The following is an 18,769-nucleotide window of genomic DNA, read 5'->3' on the forward strand; positions in this document are numbered from 1 at the left end:
CCCTAATGATGTTTTTTAATATTTTGGTTTCAAGACTATCATAAGGGTAAAGTACTAGAGGTACCTCGGTATTCCTTTATCTGTTCAAAAATTTTCCAAAATATAAAAAGCATAGTGGAAAAGAAAATTATAAAACACAATACAGGTATTACCTTTTAGGACTTGGATATTGATTGCTTTTAGGAAGTTTTGAAATATAATCTCCATCAAATTGAGAAGTGTTTCGACAACGCTGCATACAAAGCATCAGCCCCAAGACAACACAGAGAACCAAAGATATGACAAGATAGCTTTGTCGATCTGAAACCTGAGATGAAAAAACAGTTAAGCAAAAATAATTAAAACTTTTTCTTCTTCTTCTGCTTTCTTCCCATTCAATTGTTTTTCTGAACATTTCTAAAACCTTTGGAAAAGTTGTAAAAATAGTACAATGACCATGCATCTTTATGCCCTTCACCTACTTTCATTAACATTTTGTTACATTTGGTTTTTTATTTACACTATCTCTTCCTCAGGGAGAACGAAAATGTGCTTTTTTAGTCTTTCCCACAGTGCAAAAGTGAACTGCTACTCACCCGGTTATTTAAACCAAAAACCTGGAGATCATCCTTAATTCTTCTTTCTCACATACCCAATATTTCAGCAAGGTCTTATTTTTCTACCTCTTAAATATGTCCTGAATTCAAACTTACTATTCTCCATGTCTAAAATCATAGTCCAAGCCAATATTACCTAACTCAAGTTACGGAAACTTCTGTCCTCCTAATTGGTGCGTTTCATGCTCTGCTTTTGCTATCTATCAACAGGCAATTTCTACAGGGCAACAAGTGGGGAGTTCTCAACATGTGAAGCATTAGTGAGATGATCCACATCATTTCTTTACTTAATGACTTGCACTGTTCAGAATAAAATTCAAATTCTAAATTGTCAAACAATCTAGTACGACCAGGCAGGCCTCTGCCAGTATCTTCAGCCCATTCTTCAGCCACAAATCATCTCACTTATTCTGCTCCAGCTACACCAGCTTTCTTTCTGCCCTCAGACATTTCACATTGTTTCCAATTTTGGGTCCTTTAGCCTAATTCTGCTAGTAACAGGTTTGTTCTCCTACTGCACATTGTGTGGCTGCTAAGTCCTCTTGAGTACTCACTTCTAAAGCTACTTCTTCAGATAAGACTTGCAAAACCACCAGCTAAAGTATCAAATCCTATTACTACTGCCCTATACACCTACTTGCAAAACCACCAGCTAAAGTATCAAATCCTATTACTACTGCCCTATACACCTAATTTCATTCTCTTCATAGCACTTGTAATGAGAAGAAATTATCATGTTTATATATTTACTGCATCTATTCTGTTCCTACCCTACAGTATAAACCTGTGAGGTCAGGGACAATTCACTAGTGTACATACCAACCTAGAACTGGATAGCACATGCCTTACATATACTAGTTGCTGAATATATACTTGCTAAATCTTAATTAAAGTTTTGCTTTACTAATGAACAACTTCATTAGCCTTCTGGATTGAAAAACGAAATGTGTTGCTACTGTCAATTTTTTGCAGAAGACCTGACAGAAGAGCCCTGAATCTATATTACTCAGGTAAGACCTAAATTATGAAAGCCAAATTTTATAAAAGCTTATAGTATATTTCCATCACTCTAAGCTGCCATTTTGATGTTCTGAAAAAGTTCTCAGCAAATGACGTTTGGTTTGTTTGTATGTGTCAGGTTCATGCTTACAAGCCTGCCTTCACAACAACCAATGTGTCTCACAATTACCTCTCGTTTTAGTTCTGCTACAGTCGTTGATAAGTTTGAAACAAGCTGTGTCATATTGGTCAGCTGTGCTTGTAGCAAATGAATAGCTTCAGTTTGCCGCTGATCCTACAATAGGAGAGATTAAGTATTATTTTTCTTTGTGTTTCATCTACGTATTAACTACATTATAAATTCAAGTAAAATAATCTGAAGAACCACAACAACTTCTTCCAAAAATGTATTTCCAATCAGATCTTAATGAATAAATATTACAAATTTGGGCCAGAAATTTTAAAAACTCAAAACATTTCCATGGATCTGGGACTGCCCTTCCTTCTTTTTACCACTCACTGCTACAATGTAGAAAACTGTAACAAAAGCTAATACATTATTTTTCAAATTAATATGGGTTCCATATGTATGAACTAGTGTATAACCACCTATATGCAAAAACTGATAGTCTTGTTTTTAGCAAAGCAGTTGGTAGAAGGACATGTTGAAAAATTTTAAAGAGTATTTCACATTGTATGCACATATAAATAAAAGAAAAAATTTTTAAAAAGTAAATGGAACTCTAAGGAAAAAAAAAGAGTATTTCAGGATACAAAGTGGACTCAATAAGATTACAATGGAATTCAGAATGTCACATAGTCAAATACCTGCAGTGGTCATGCAATCAATGCTAAAATCCTACCAATAAAAAAAATTCATCTTTCTATTTTTTAGATAGCTCTGAAATTTAGAAACTTTTATAATCAATAAAACATTTCTTTAAAGTATCATTTGAATGCATGCATTATGGAATTACATATCACAGAGTTATAAACCTTTATGAGTTAGACTATACCAAAAATTTGAACCTATTAATAAATTTGGGGAGGAGGAAAGTGGGCAGAACAGAATCAAGGAAATCTAAAACTCTAACTTAAGACCTGGTATCAAATATCTATATAACCATTTGTTATTCTAGATCTAAGTTTTTCAAATTCTGATTAAAAAAGTTTTAAGTCTCATTTGTGTATGTGAGTAAGGAGGGATGCGTGAAACTAACAAAACATTTCACTTAACTTATTTCCTTTGCTGTGATCTGATCCTCTGTGATACTTTCTATCCTATTTTATCTTTTTAAAATGCTAAGGTGACTCATTAAATCGTTTCTTTTGAATGATTTAATAAATGTTTATAAATATTTTAAGAATAAGCTATTAAATTTAATAAGCTGTTTAATATTTTATTCACAACTTACTTCCAGTAGTTAGTAATATACAAGATCACTGAAAAGTACTTATACAAGTCTTTAAGGTTCAGGACATAGCTACTACATACAAAGGAAAAAGAAATTATTGTATTCAAATAATAAAGACCTAAGTAAATACTGTGTTCATGGGGCAGAAGACTTAATATTGTAAGGATGTCAATATCCAAACTGATCTAGAAAACAAGCTGATTCTAAAACCCATATGGAAATGCAAAAAACAAAAACAACAAAAAAACAGGATAAACAAACCAATCTTGAAAGAGAACAAAGTTTGAGGACTTAATACTACTTGACCTCATGAGTTACTATAAAGCTACAGTAATCAGAATACTGTGGTATAAGCATAAGGACAGACTGAACAGATCAACAAAACAGAAAAAAAAAACCTAGAATATACCCACATATGTATTGTGATTGATTCTTATCAAAAGTGCAAAGAAAACTCAGCAAAGAACAGTCTTTCAACAAACAATGCTAGAACAAATCGATATTCATGACTCCTCTTTTCCATTCCTCTTCTCAAGAGAACTTTGATCCATAGCTTATAACACACAAAAATTAACTCAAAATGGATCATAAATTCAATGTAAAACTCAAACTATAACACTGTAGAAGAAAACATAGGAAAAAATCTTTGTGACTTTGCTTTAGGCAAAGATTTCCTAGAGCAACAAGAAAAACTGATAAGTTAGTGTTCATTAAATCAAAAACAGCTGCTCCTCAAACCACACTGTAAAGAGAATGAGAAAACCAGTAAGGAACTAGGAGAAAGTATTTGCGTACCATATCTCTAACAAGAGCTTATATTCAGAAAATGTAAAGAATTCCTGAACCAGTAAGGGAAGAACCACAATCACAATGTGCCATGAACAGGGCAGGCAGAGGCAGCTCTTCAGTCTAAGGCTTCTCACCTCACCATCGGTTAGCCCCAAATAACCTTTGAGAAAAGTAAAAAATGTCTTTACTGCGATAGCACACACATTATACTTAACGTACAATACTGAAATTGTTCCCTCAAAATCAGCAACACAAGAGAGTGGTCACTATCACCACTCTATTGTATCACTATCACCACTATATACTCTCTACTGTATCTCTACTATATAGCTCTAGCCCACACATAAAATAACACATAAAATAACAGGGCATAAGCAACAAAAAGAATAAAACTGTTTTTATCGGTAGGCAATGGGAGTATCTACATAGAAAACCACAAAAGATTCTACAGAATTAACAATGTTGCAGAAATGTTTACTATATACACAAAAACAATAATAGGCAATGCTCAAGAATATTTTCTTCAGGAGATACTGATACCAATAACTAGATAACTTTTCAAATAAGACATCACATCCAAGCTTAATTATCAGCTATCAGGAGAAAAACTGAATCAACCTAACACTTTTTATCAATCAAATCCTAAAAAAATCAGTCTTAAAGGTCAGACGGAAGCATAAAAAACCTTGAATAACCAAAGCAATCCTGAGCAAAAACAGCAAGGTACTGAGATATCTCCAGAGCCCTTGCAATAAAACAGAAAGATACTGACATAGACATGAAGACCAATGGAACAAAATAGAAGACCCAGAGATAAATCCACATAGCTACAAATATTTAATATTTGACAAAGGAGCCCAAAATATTCAATACATGGTACTGGGAAAATGGACTATCCACATGTAGGAGACTGAAACTAGATCCCTGTCTTTCACCCTAGTTTCAATCCAAAGTGGGTCAAAGATCTCAATACAAGACCTAAAACTTTGAAGCTACAGAACAAGGAAAACAATGGAATGCACAGGCAATAACTTCCTGACTAGAACTCCAATAGCTCAGTAAATAAGAGAAAAGACTGACAGAATTTATAGGGAGCTCAAAAAGCTAAGCTCCCAAAGAACCATCAACCCTATGAAGAAATGGGCAAATGAACAGAACTTCTTTCCAAGAAAGAGGTAAAAATGGCCAATAAATACATGAAGAAATGCTCAACATCCCTTGCTATAAAGGAAATGCAAATCAAAACTACATTGAGAGTTTACCTCACTGTACTCAGAATGGCTATCAAGAACACAAACAACTGTTGGTGAGGATGTGGGGGAAAAAGGGACCCTTATACACCACTGGTGAGAATGTAAATTAATACATCTACTATAGAAAGCAGTTTGGAGATTCATCCAAAAGCTAAAAATACAACAACCATAGGATCCAGTGATACCACTCCTGTGCATATATCCAAAGGAATATTAAGTCAGGATACAATTAAAAACTTGTACATCCATGTTTACTGCAGAACTATTTACCCTACAAACTGGTGAATGTGGTATAGGGTAGGGTAGCAAAGTGGCTCACATGGTAGAGGACCTGCCTAGCAAGTGTGAGCCCTGAGTTCAAACCCCAGTACTACCAAAAAAAAAAAAAAAAAAAAAGAGGACAAGAAGAAAATAGTATATACACACAATGGAATACTATGTAGCCATAAAGAAGAATGAAATTATGTCATTTGTAGGTAAATGGGTGGAACCAGAGATCACGTTAAGTAAGTAAACCAGGTTCAAAAAGACAAAGGTCACATATTTTCTATTACATGTGGAAAATAGATCCAAAATATAAATGTATACACAAATGATATATGTATAATCATATTTATAACATGTTTGCAGTAATGGGACTGTTTGAGGGAACTAGGAAGAGAAGGAAGAAGAAATGACAGTGAGTAATATCAATATACATTATATTTGTGTAAGAAGATGGCATAAGGAAACACTGAAAACTGTTAAGCAACAGGAGGTGGGGTGAAAGGGTAGGTTACACTGATTAAAGCACAATACATGGTGAAATATCACAGGGAAACCCCTTTGAACAATGAATATACACTTGAAAAATGAAAGACTGGAATGTAAAACACGTCCTGTTAAGAGTGTTGAAGGGTAGAGTGGGAATGGAGAGGGTAAAGGAAGGTGAATATTGTCAACGTATTATATTTTATGAAAATACAACAATAAAACCTACTGAAATTATTTTAAGTGTGGAAGGAGATGAGAAAGAATGATGATGGGGTAGTGAGCAAATAAGGAAGTATCACAATGAACTCCCCCTTCTCCAGTACAACTAATATATGTTAGTAAAAATGTTTAAGAAAAAAGAAAATATGGTACAGTTACATAATGAAATACTATCTGTCCATAAAAAATAATAAAATCTTGTCATGTGCAACATTATGTCAAGTGAAATAGTCCAGACCCTGAAAGATACATACCATGTGCTTTCACTCATTGTGAAACTAGAAGAAATGGAATGTAAAACTGATTACTAGATATAGGGAAAGCCAGGGGGAGTGAAGGCAAAAAGAAGCTCAGTAAGGATCACCAAATCAGAGTGGAGAAATCACTTCTGTTGCTTCTTTAGCACAGTGGGAAGCTGAGGGTTAAGATAATCTATGATATATTTCAAAATGAAAAGAAGAGTACTAACTTTTCAATACATAAAAATGGTTAATGATTGAAGAGATGGAAATGCTTCTTACCCTGATTTGATTATTACACATTGCATACATATGTTGAATTACTGTAATATACCCCACAAAATTCACAAGTCTTATCTCCATAGGAAAAAAAATGTAAATACAGGATGAAGAAACCAACCTGCTCCTCTGCTATTCTTGAAGTATTCTGAAGTTTTACTATTGTTTTATTAAAAGCCTTTTGCATTTCTTCCATTTGTTTTCGGTACCTACAGAGTAAGAAATGGTTTAAATTAAATTTTGTATTCAGTACCAGAAACATACTTCTGATTGTGACATATACATCTATTTTAAAATGACTCTTATTTAGGCCTGTGTAATATAGGAGCACCTACAAAAATATAATAAAGAGGTCCTTGACATATCAGGTACCTAAACATCAATTCTGTGCATCTCATTGCTATATAAAATGTAATGATTTCTGTGGTTCCTTTGTGGTACAGATTAGAATAGGGAAAGGCAAGAGCAGGTATGTGGTAGCCAAGCAGGCATGTATACATGCACATAATTTACCAAAAAATTCTCTGTATAAACTAGGAATTAACAAACTTTAGGAGACAATGGGCTACCTTACTCACATCTCACAAGTAGTGCTTCAATTTAAGAGGCATGAGAAAATGTGGTGTTTCAAGAACTCTGGATATTTGATGCCTAGGTAATTGCAAAATGCTGGACAGTGTCTGCTAACAACAGACACTGGACACTTAAGGAATACAAAAGTATATAGGTTCACAGGTTTTTAAAAATGGAGGACTGTGCCTACAGTCCTAGCAACTGCATGAAGTATACTGGCACTGCCTCTGGCACTTAGGAGCACAGGGCATAAATTATGACAATTTGAAAAGAGTGAAAATTGCAAATAATGCCTAATCATTCAGTTTAGTCCACTCTTGCCTTTGCTTACCTAAGCTCTTAAATGATCCTGGTCAAGTTTCACTATAAGCTTTAAGGTCTGTATATTTTTTTCACATGTACCCTCTGGGAATCAGATAGCAAAAATGGCTAAAGTTAAGCAACAGTAAGAGAAAGTGACACCAAGCACAGTGGTACACACCTACGGTCCCAGTTATTTAGAAGGCTGAGGTGGGAGGATCAAAGGAGCCTAGGAGTTTGAGCTCATAATGAGCAACATAGTAAGAAAAAAAAGTTTGAGCTCATAATGAGCAACATAGTAAGAAAAAAAAAACCTTCTAGCTGGGTGGCTCATGCCTGTAATCCTAGCTACTCAGGAGGTGAAGATCAAGAGGATCGTGGTTCAGGACCAGCCTGGGCAAAAAACTTTCAAGACCCCAATCTCAAATAATCCCAGTTATGCAGGAAGCATAAGTAAGAGGACAGAGGTCCAGGCTGGCATAGGCATAGATGCGAGACCCTATATTCAAAAAAATAACAAAAGCAAAAAGGGCTGGGGGTGTGGCTCAAGTGGTAGAGTACCTGCCTAGCAAGTTCAAGGCCCTGAGTTCAAACCCTAGTACCAACATATATGTACACACACAGATATATGTACATATATATGTTTATGTGTATATACATATATATGTACATGTGTATATATACTTATTTATGAAGAGGAGATGGCAAACAGATTATTCATACTCCAAATTTGTTACCAACTTATTAATAAAGGTATTGTGTGTCACTTAATAGTAAATTTAAAACTTGTAAAAAGAAAGAGAAAGAAAATCAATTCCTTAAGCCACTCATCCACCTCCAAGTAGCTTTCTTTCTCCAGGTAAAATTGTGCTTACTACTATTATGAGAAAATTAAACCCTCTCCCTCTGTAATCACAGATCAGACTGGTACTGAACTTAACATATGAAGCAGATTGTGCTAACTCACAATAAAGCCTACCTTTGGCTAAGTTCCTCCAGATAGCGACCACTGAGTGACATGTTAACTTCCAAGGCTTTAATACGATTATTAAGTCTCATAAACACTGACTCTTTTTGGTTTGATCCATGTACAAGATTTCCATTAGCATATCCCAGATCTGTAGAATTTTGCAATTCAGCATAGAAATCTGTAGCTGTCCTCTGTAACCCTCTCAAAAGGGCATCATCGGGAGACTGTTCTTCCTCTTTTACTTCGGGTAATGAAGAAGAATCCACAGCAGAAGTCAAAATTTGCTTTGGTGTGTCAGCTATATTCATTTTGGCTTCCCCATCTTCACTATCTAGCATAGTGACTGTGCTTACAGGTGGTACTACTGTTTCAGGTAGTTTTGTAGTAATTTGCATGGATGTCATGTCCTCTTTTACAGTATTATCCATCACCTCATTAACTTTACTTGTTTCATAGATAACAGACAGCTTCTCTGTAGAACTAAAACTTTCAGCCTTTTTTTCTGTTTCATCATCAACCACAACAGAACTTTCTTGGGGAATCACTTGTAATGGTGTATGCCCTGCCTCACGTTTAACAAACTCGGAACCTTCTATTTTAGACAATGAATTGATTTCTGGAGTAATGTCTAAGAGAAGAGACTGAGAAAGAGTTTGAGGATGGCTTGGTTCAAGTTCAATTGTATCCACAGTGTGATTCATCAGATCACCTTGGTGCATACTACTTATGTCATCAAGAACAACAGTTTCAGCTTCCCTTTCCGTATTCTTATTGTCCAATTCTCCACTTGGAAGTTGCAATACCGAAACATCTACTGACTCTGCAGGAAGTAGTAATGGAGGTTGAACTGATACAAAATCATCTTTTCCTTTACTTACAATTGTTCTGCTGCGCTGCCGAGAAAGAGCAATTCTAATTGAACACTGTTTATAAATGCATTCTGGAAAACTAGAAATACAACAAACTGTGGTCAGTTCACTGCAAAATATTTGTGTTTCAGACTCAAACCAGGTTGAAGATTCATCCTCCTGTTCACCGCTGCCCAGAAGAGTCACTGTGGATGGACTTGCCTCCTCTTCTTCCTCTTGAACTAGTTGTACAATGGGACTCTCTTTTGGAGTATCTGGTGTTGATGGCTCTGTGTCATGAGCATGTGCTTCAGTGGTTACATACCTAGAAATATATACACATACCATAATTATAAATCATTTAATTAGAAATATAATGGTAAAATGTTTAAGAAAAATAAATATATTGGACCTAAGATAAAAGGAACCTGGGATTACAGAAGAAACTCAAATACTATGTTCAATGAATTTCTCCCCTGTAAAATATTTTCATTATAAAGAAATATTACTCAGAAATGGTAACACAAAGTCCAGTAACACAAAGTCCAGTTATCAAGTGACCAACTAAGTGACTCAAACCACCATATTTACCATATCAAACTTGTTTTCTTTAATCTCTGCTTAAGAACTTTTTGTGAATACTTCTATTCCCTGAACATGTAGTGTAGTTTTCTTCCCATAAACGTTCATCAAATCTTTACAAACTTCACCACACTTTACAGGTTAGAAATTAAGCTACTGAAGAGCTAGAACTGGAATCCATGATTCTTAATACTTATGAATGCCCTTTAAGCGTGAGCGTCCTACCTTCAAAGGCAGCTGTATTTCTCAAAGTTAATATTTCTGTAGATGTGAGGAATTCTAACACACAAATAAGATTATCTACTTTAGGGAGAAGAAATACATTTCTCTCTCCAAAATAACTTTAATATCATTTGGGCTAACTTTCTTATTAAAAGCCAAATATTTAATCACTTTAATAAAAATCCTGGCTAACCATAAACTAATAGTGCCACTAACTCTAACCCATCATTGGCTCTGGAATATGTTTTGAGAGAGAGGATAAAGGCATGTGGAGATGGTGGGAACAGAAGTATAAATTGCAATACCTGTGGTTCCTTCCAAAATAAAGAAAATTCATTTCTGGGTGAAGTCTTATAGCACAAATGGCACAATCTGAAAAACTAAGGTAATATGAATACAAAAGGGAACTACTTTCACACACAAATTTCCCTACTTTTAAAAATTATTATCCAGAAATATTTCCAAATAAAGACTAATGTCACAAATGGCAGATAGGAGAAGGAATAAAAAGGCAATATCTAAAAGGTGGATTTTAGATCCACAAAATAGCAAATAGATCAAACTTAATCAAAATTAGGCCATATTTCTTTAAACAGAAAGATACTGATAGCCATATAGATATATATATAGTTCCTAATAACATTTCTTACATATTCAAGTGGCGTATCACCTATTCCCCACAAAATACATTGTGATAGCAAAAAGGAAGTGTCTGAAGAAGGGGAAGGAGAACACTAAACTAATTCTGGTGCATATTAGTTACATATCACTTATATATACTTTAATGAGAGCTACTGATAAAAGAAAACTTATTTAAACCTAGAAAAAGAAAATAAAGTAGCTTATCCATAAATTTAACAATAATATCCTATCATGATTCTTTCATTTTTATTTAGTGTCAAAGGACTGCTACATAATTATTATATTTAAAAAAAATAAATATACATGAAGTATGAAGTAAAAAATACTGTCTAAAGATACCTATTAAAAAACTTTCTAACACAAGAGAAGTAAAACTACATTACCTGATGTGATAGCTTTCAACAAATATTTCTACGTGTACGTGTATACATACAAAATTAGTCTTATTTAGTTTTAAAACATAAGAAGAATCATGTGTTGTTAAATGAAGAAGCCTTGTTACAAAACCAAGAACAACAATTACAACTCCACATAATTAGAAACACCAAGAATGTCACTAACCCCAATAGATTTCCTAGGTCCTTCCAGGAATCAGTTAACATGTATGCTGTATTTTCTCCCTAATCACCCAATAAACATCTTCAGTCACTTTCAGTGTAAACAAAGAAGAATGTAAATCTCTCACTGTGCTCTTCAAAATACAAAAATCTTATTTTTAATTAGTATGGTACTTAGGAATTACGGTTCAAAGCATATCCACTGTAATTCTCATTACGTGCTGCCTTGAACTATTTCAAGTTCAAGTATCTATCTTCTTAAGTAGAGTTTCTCAGAGAAAAGGGGCTTTTAAGATTTTTATGGGGAGTATATTTAAAGAAATATACATAAATTAAATCTACAATAACCGTACCCAACTATCCAAATCATAATGAACTAATTATCTATTATAGGTAAGAAGGTGAGGTACCAAGAATATAATCATCTCTGGTAGAGAAGACCAAAAAACAAGGATATTTTATCTGTTGCCTATACATACATTCTTGCCCTGAGCGCCCTTCTACAAAAGACCTATACAAATCAATTTGGGAAAGGAAACACCTTAAGAGTTTACTGTGTGACAAATACATACCACTGCTGTAGGTATTCTGAGTATTCTTTATGGCTTTCTAGGGATACTACATATAGGTGACCAACGCTTTTAAACTTGAACTTAAAAAAACAGGCCTTCAAAACTTGTCTTCAAGCCCACACCTGCACATTTTTTTCCAGTAAGGAAATATTTTTAAGAAAGTAATATATAATATAAAAAAATAAATGTATGGTCTGGATGAAGTGTACTCCAAGTCCACACTCATGAGAAGAAGCATCTCAAAGGTGTCTAATCTAAGTGGCTATCGAATGTCTCTCCTATGATTCAGAGCCTTTTATAGCTAACCATTTCACATATAAATCATAAGGTCCTTTTTTTATACTAGTATACTTAGCTCTCCATTTTAATAGAACTCTATTTAATATCACAGTACAACTTACTCAGGTGATGGAACAGGAGCTGAAACAGGAGTTGATTCAGGCATTTTAGATGCGGTTGTGGCAGTGGCATTCTCAGATATACTTTTATTTCCTATTTTAAGAAAGATGCCCATATTGAGTTCAGTTTTTAAAAGCTGTACCATGAAAATATTTTATAACAAATAAAGAACTTTAGTATCTGGGGGAGAAGAAAAATAAAATACACTTGCTACTACAGACTTTTTGTTTTTTAATTGAAGTTCTTTTAGAAACGATCACATAAGATCACAGCTATAAGTAATGTATATTTCTTAATTTCTCAGATAACTAACAAGGAATTTTGTGTAATCTCACATGATTAATATCCCTTCTAGACCTGAAAGAGTTATTAAAGAGAATGAGAAGAAATGGGGTCATTTTGAAGTTTGCACTTGGAACTAAGTGATTTTTAAAAACAAAAGTCTTGCTATTCTGTATTCTTACTTGCTATTCTGTAAAGAAAAAAATGGCTTTCTAAATTGAGTAACTATTTGATATACAAAAGGAAAGAAATTTAAAGTACTATTAGGGCATCAAAATTTTGGTAAAAAGATAAAAACATTACTATTACAGCTGGGAAGAATAAAAAATCGTGCACTGATTTTTTATTATGCAGACTAGGTCCTTTTATAAAAAAAAAAAAAACTTGTGGGATTCAAATAAACAATGACTAATATAAGACTATTACCTTCCCCTGGACCATTTCTCTATTTCTACATGAAAACTCAAAATTTCTTGGCTTTTTACTTGCTTTTCTTAACTAGAAGGACCACAGAGTACCAGCTATTTAAAAAACCCATAAAATGATTAGGTACCTTCTGTCAAGTCTTCAGTTTTTGCTCCCAGAATATTAGCAGCAATATTCACCATACTTAGAATGGCATCTAAAACAAAATTCAATCAGAAAAATACCAATACACCTAAATATTCTCATATAATAAATATCAAATAGTCAAAAAGCCACTTATAATGGTCTTTTTGCCTTTCCTTTTTGCCTAGTTACCTTTTAATTTACCTTGCTATTAAAGTCCAATATAGGACACAAATAACTTTCAGCCAAAGTGTAAAGTATAAATTAGGATCTTTATGTTCAGAATGAATTTTAAATTTAAAAATATTTTTTGTTGTGACATTTTCCCAAGCATTTTAGCAAACACTGTCTTCATAAAATTCAAGTATAATTCAACATATAGCCTCTACTGGGAGACAGAGGAAATATGATGACCAAAATTCATATTTCAAATTTTTTTTCTTTAGAGAGGTTTTATAGGTTAAAATGAAAACAAAAAATCTTAAAGAAACAAAAGTTTCTCCTAAATGAATGATTATCAAAGGTAAAACTATATTGAGATTATCCAAAGAAAAGCAGAAAAACTATTATTTTCAACTAGTAGCATGTAATATCTATTGGTCACATACTTAAATTCCAAATTAATAAGGCATAGAATCAAATTTTTTGATGGCTTTTAAAAACTCACTAGCCAAAATAACAATGGATTTGTGAATTATGAAGCATGCAAATTCTTCTGTGATTTGGGTAAGGATGTGGAGGGGAAGATTAATTAATTGAAAGACAAGTCTATAAAACTGAGTGTTGCAGGTAGAATAATTTGTGTAGTTGGTTATTCTGCCTTTTGGCAGGGAGGATACTTGGATGATGGATAAAAGGTTCAAACCTCCTTATCTATATAAATAGATGTATTTATACATGAGGACCACAAAATGGCAGGACTCCATAAAAAGCTGATGATGAGAACAGGGAGTCAGTCTTCCTTCCAGTAATGTGATGTAATTTTAGGGGAAATTAACTTCTAAACCAATCTAATCTTTGAAATTCCATTAGAACATAAGTTCTTCAGTATCATGTACTCCTATTAAAATACTAAGATCAAGCAGGAGCTATATGGTAAACCTCATAAGGGTTTTCATCACACTTTCAATGAAAACCACAGATACTTAATTAGGAAAGTATCTGAGGGAAGAAAATCTAGTACATCAAGAAGGCTGGGAGCAAGCTAATTCTGTAAATACATGCTATACAGTGGAAGAAAGTAGTAGGAAATTTTAGACAGTTTTAAAGTTGATAGCTAGTAGACAGCAGTTGTAATTGTAATTCTATAATTCAAAACACAACAAAGTAGTGTACTTAGTTTCCATTCATTAGAATAATACAAAAGCTTAGTATGTGCCATTTTAAAACGTCCTGCCTTTAGATCAGGCAAATTGGTAAACAGAAGTAGCTCTGGTTCTTACTTAGGCGAACAAGATGTCTCAGTATGAGATAATGATAGGAATGGAAAGTCCGTATCTCCTCACAAACCAAGATAAAGTCAGGAACAGACATGGCTACATCTTTATAAACCCATTTCTTTTTTTTTTATTGTTTTATTATTCATATGTGCATACAAGGCTTGGGTCATTTCTCCCCACTGCCCCCACCCCCTCCCTTACTACCCACTCCGCCCCCTCCCTCTACTCCCCACCCCCTCAATACCCAGCAGAAACGATTTTGCCCTTATCTCTAATTTTGTTGAAGAGAGAGTATAGGCAATAATAGGAAGGAACAAGGGTTTTTGCTAGTTGAGATAAGGATAACTATACAGGGAGTTGGCTCACATTAATTTCTTGTACATGTGTGTTACCTTCTAGGTTAATTCTTTTTGATCCAACCTTTTCTCTAGTTCCTGGTCCCCTTTTCCTATTGGCCTCAGTTGCTTTTAAGGTACCTGCTTTAGTTTCTCTGCATTAAGGGCAACTGATGCTAGCTAATTTTTTAGGTGTCTTATCTATCCTCACCCCTCCCTTGTGTGCTAAAGCTTTTATCATGTGCTCAAAGTCCAATCCCATTGCTGTGTTTGCCCTTGATCTAATGTCCACATATGAGAGAGAACATACGATTTTTGGTCTTTTGGGCCAGGCTAACCTCACTCAGAATGATGTTCTCCAATTCCATCCATTTACCAGCGAATGATAACATTTCGTTCTTCTTCATGGCTGCATAAAATTCCATTGTGTATAGATACCACATTTTCTTAATCCATTCGTCAGTGGCGGGGCATCTTGGCTGTTTTCAGAACTTGGCTATTGTGAATAGTGCCGCAATAAACATGGGTGTGCAGGTGCCTCTGGAGTAACCTGTGTCACAGTCTTTTGGGTATATCCCCAAGAGTGGTATTGCTGGATCAAATGGTAGATCAATTATAAACCCATTTCTAATGCCAGCCATTCCTGCACTACTAGATACGATCCTCTACTTACACTGTTGTGTAAAATTCACAGTTGACTGCTTTACAAGTAACAAATTTTAGAATCAGTAAGTCTATATACTATTCTGTGCTTCACAGTTAAGACTTAGCTAAGATTTTAAATTTGGGGCACCCATTATTAAAGAATTCAGTAAAAGAACATGTGTTAATCTGTGTGAAGGACTTAGCTTTGGAGTATTATTTTTAAGCCTAAATTTTAATGATAGCCTTACAATAAGGAAGAACTATCCTTTAAAAAATTAAGTTTTAATGCTTTGAAAAAAATACCTATCATTTAAAAATATTATTTATCATCATTTCAAGGGACCACTTGATAATAAAAGCAAACTGTGGCTAACTTGCTTTCTCAGCCCATGCAACCTGAGAATTTCCCACGTTCATAAAACATTGGCTAACACTATTTTTTTGTTGTTGCTGTTTTGTCTTTTGAGGCAAAGCAGCATTGTGAATATTCTATTCTGATCATTCTCAACTTGCAACCAAATAAAATGCACAACAACTTGTTACCATGATAATTTGACCATTAAAAAGCCTTTAGAACAGGCTAATACCTTTAATTTCTCTTGGGACAGTCAATTCCTCTGAGTTAGGCAACTTACTCATCCACATCATTCCTTTAGGGACTAAACATTTCCACATATTCAGTAGTCTCTAGCCTACCAATGGTTCTTTTTGGAAACATTCTTGTCCAGGACACTGAAGCTGAGGGGTTTATACCTATGCTACAACATTACGTGATAAACCAATTAAAACACTATTTTCTCCTATGTGTACTTAGCTCCCTCTGAAGGATAACTATTTCCATTGTCTCTTTTTCCTTTTAGGACCATGGATATACATAAATGGTTGTATACACATATATTTTCAGATATATTCATAAAATAGAAGACATGTATATGTACATAGCTATCTTTAGCAGATATGGAGAGTCTAACAAAATAAAGACTATGCCTGTAAGAGAAATGGCAGACTCGTGAGAATATCAAAGTAGACAGCCATCTGGCAAATCCACATGACAAAGCACAAGGAAGGCAAAGTGATAGAGAATTCTTATTGATGTCAAAGATTTAAATATTTTTTCAAGAATGTAAGTAAAAGAATAAGGCAGAAGAATTGCCAGAACTGACAATACACACAAGCAAAGAAGGCTGCTTTGTTTCTATGACAATAGTTTTTATCTTTTTAGCAGTAAAAATATATAATGTTAAGAATGCCTAAATATGTAGTATGTATTCTTTGACAACCAAGTCTCATCAGAAGAAATGTACTCTGGTAACATATTTCCTATAGGCATTTCTAATCCAAAAATATGAAATCCAAAATGCTTAAGATCTGCATTTTTTTCAGTACTGACATTATTCCACAAGTGGAAAATTCCCCACGACCTCATGTGATAGCTAATACACAAAATGTAGACACACTAAAAATACTACACAAAATTACCTTTACGCTACGTGTATACGGTATGAACAAAGACATTCTGTGTTTAGATTTGTGTCCTATCCTCAAGATATCTCACTATCTAAATGCAAGGATTCAAAACTTCAAACTGTGAGATGCTTCTGGCTCCAAAAATTTCAAATAAAGGGTACTAAACCTGTATTCAATAGTAAAAAGGAAAGAGAAGTTTAAGATTAGTCACAGAACTCTTTTTTGTAGATACTATTTACTCATTAAAAAAAAGGAAAAAGCCAGGTGTGCTAATGCAAGCAAAAGGATCATGCACTGAAGGCCATCCTGGCCTAAGCGAGACCCTGTCTCACAGAGTGCTTGTCTAGCATACACACGCAAAATTAAATTAGATCAAAATAAGCCAATTTCTTCTTTTTTGGGGGGGACAGTACTAGGGGTTGAACTCAGGGCCTTGCACTTGCTAGGCAGGTGATCTACCACTTTAGCCATGTGCCCTCAGCACAAAATAAGACAATTTCGAGCTAATTGAGAAATATCAAACTTGGACATTCTAGTGCCAGAGACCAGTTCTTTGGCCTAGTTCTACTATATTATTTACTCCTTCAAGGTATACCACCTTAGAGGCTATAGCTAGGTTAAGCTCAAAACCAGTCCCAAATTCTTCACAAAGGACTACACGGACACTAGAATAGAAGGCGAGGTCTGTAAGCTTTGTAACAGCAAAGTCTAATACTCAGCTACCACTGCTTCTCTTGTTCGAAACTTCAAAAAGTAGAGATAATTTTAAACCCCATGGAAGGATACTTCAGCCATCCTTTCCATCCATACTGTCTCAAATTCTTTAGACCTTTAGACACTTAGAACACTGGAAGATGAATGGACTGTCCTTTCAGAGATCCGTTAAAAAAAAAAAAGTATTACCAATAAACACAACTTCAAGGGGAAGATCTAAAAAGTAGGGCCAAAATAAGATTCTGTATCTAATTAATTAAAATAATATATTGGACAGAGACGACACTACACATATGGAAATTTCATACAGGAGTTAATTCCATAGCAAGAAAGAAAAATAAAAGCCAGAATATCAGCAGGGTTTTTCCCTTATCTAAGACTATGGTAAGACATTATCTCTCTAAGGTGCCCCTCTTCTTTCTGGAAGCTAGTCTGGTGCTATTTTCTAACCCCCTAAAAAGAAAGTGATTCTTCAGGGTTAGTTCAGTAGCATTAAGGTACATAAGTGGCACAATGACTATTATATACCATATAGAATAAAAATTAAAAAATAAAAACCAGTATTAATATCCAAACATATCTTTTAACTCCTAAAATAAATACACCTAGTTTTCTATCATCAACTAGATAGCAAGTAAACTTATTTAAATGTATTTGCTAAGATCTAAAAAGTCAGAAGGTCAAGCAGTAATGTAAACCAAAGTATACTGAACGGATATGAAACAAAGTTGATGTCATATAAAAATATTTTCTTTCTGCAGGTACTTTTTAAACATTCCCTAGAAAATTCCACTGAAGTCTACAATCCTCTATGGAGAAGAAAAGGAATAGACTGAAAAGGTAACAAGGAAAGATGAAAAGAGAAGTGACTCTTAACTCTATAGCTACATAAACTATCTACCCAACTATATGTACTACTGGTTGAACTCTAAAAAACTTATAAAGTCAATGTTCACACTGAGATTGACTTCGAGCCATTCAACTTACTAACAAGTAAAAACTACAACTAGTTAGTCTTTTATTTTACTAAGATTTTTTAAAATTAGCTCCAGTTATTAATCTTCAAATAAAGAGAAAATTCCTTTCAGTTAGTGTTATATTCTTCAAGAATAACCAAAAATAGTATTAATA

The 18,769-nt window shown here is 34.1% G+C and overlaps 1 protein-coding gene across 5 annotated transcripts in view; it reads right to left on the reverse strand.

Annotated features, from left to right (window-relative positions):
• Suco (SUN domain containing ossification factor) overlaps positions 1-18,769 on the reverse strand; it is an 81,048-nt gene that overhangs the window by 12,200 nt on the left and 50,079 nt on the right. For all 5 annotated transcript variants that reach the window (XR_012438829.1, XM_074047465.1, XM_074047462.1 and 2 more), the window contains 6 exons: positions 13,043-13,111; positions 12,210-12,300; positions 8,395-9,558; positions 6,664-6,751; positions 1,786-1,890; positions 153-307 (listed from right to left, as the gene is read on the reverse strand). Coding sequence is in view for 4 of the 5 variants with exons in the window: in XM_074047465.1 (XP_073903566.1) it covers positions 153-307; positions 1,786-1,890; positions 6,664-6,751; positions 8,395-9,558; positions 12,210-12,300; positions 13,043-13,111 (1,672 nt within the window). In the remaining variant the exon portion in view is untranslated. The remainder of the gene's footprint in view (positions 1-152; positions 308-1,785; positions 1,891-6,663; positions 6,752-8,394; positions 9,559-12,209; positions 12,301-13,042; positions 13,112-18,769) is intronic.

Source organism: Castor canadensis, chromosome 11, assembly GCF_047511655.1.
Source record: "Castor canadensis chromosome 11, mCasCan1.hap1v2, whole genome shotgun sequence".
NCBI lineage: Eukaryota > Metazoa > Chordata > Mammalia > Rodentia > Castoridae > Castor > Castor canadensis.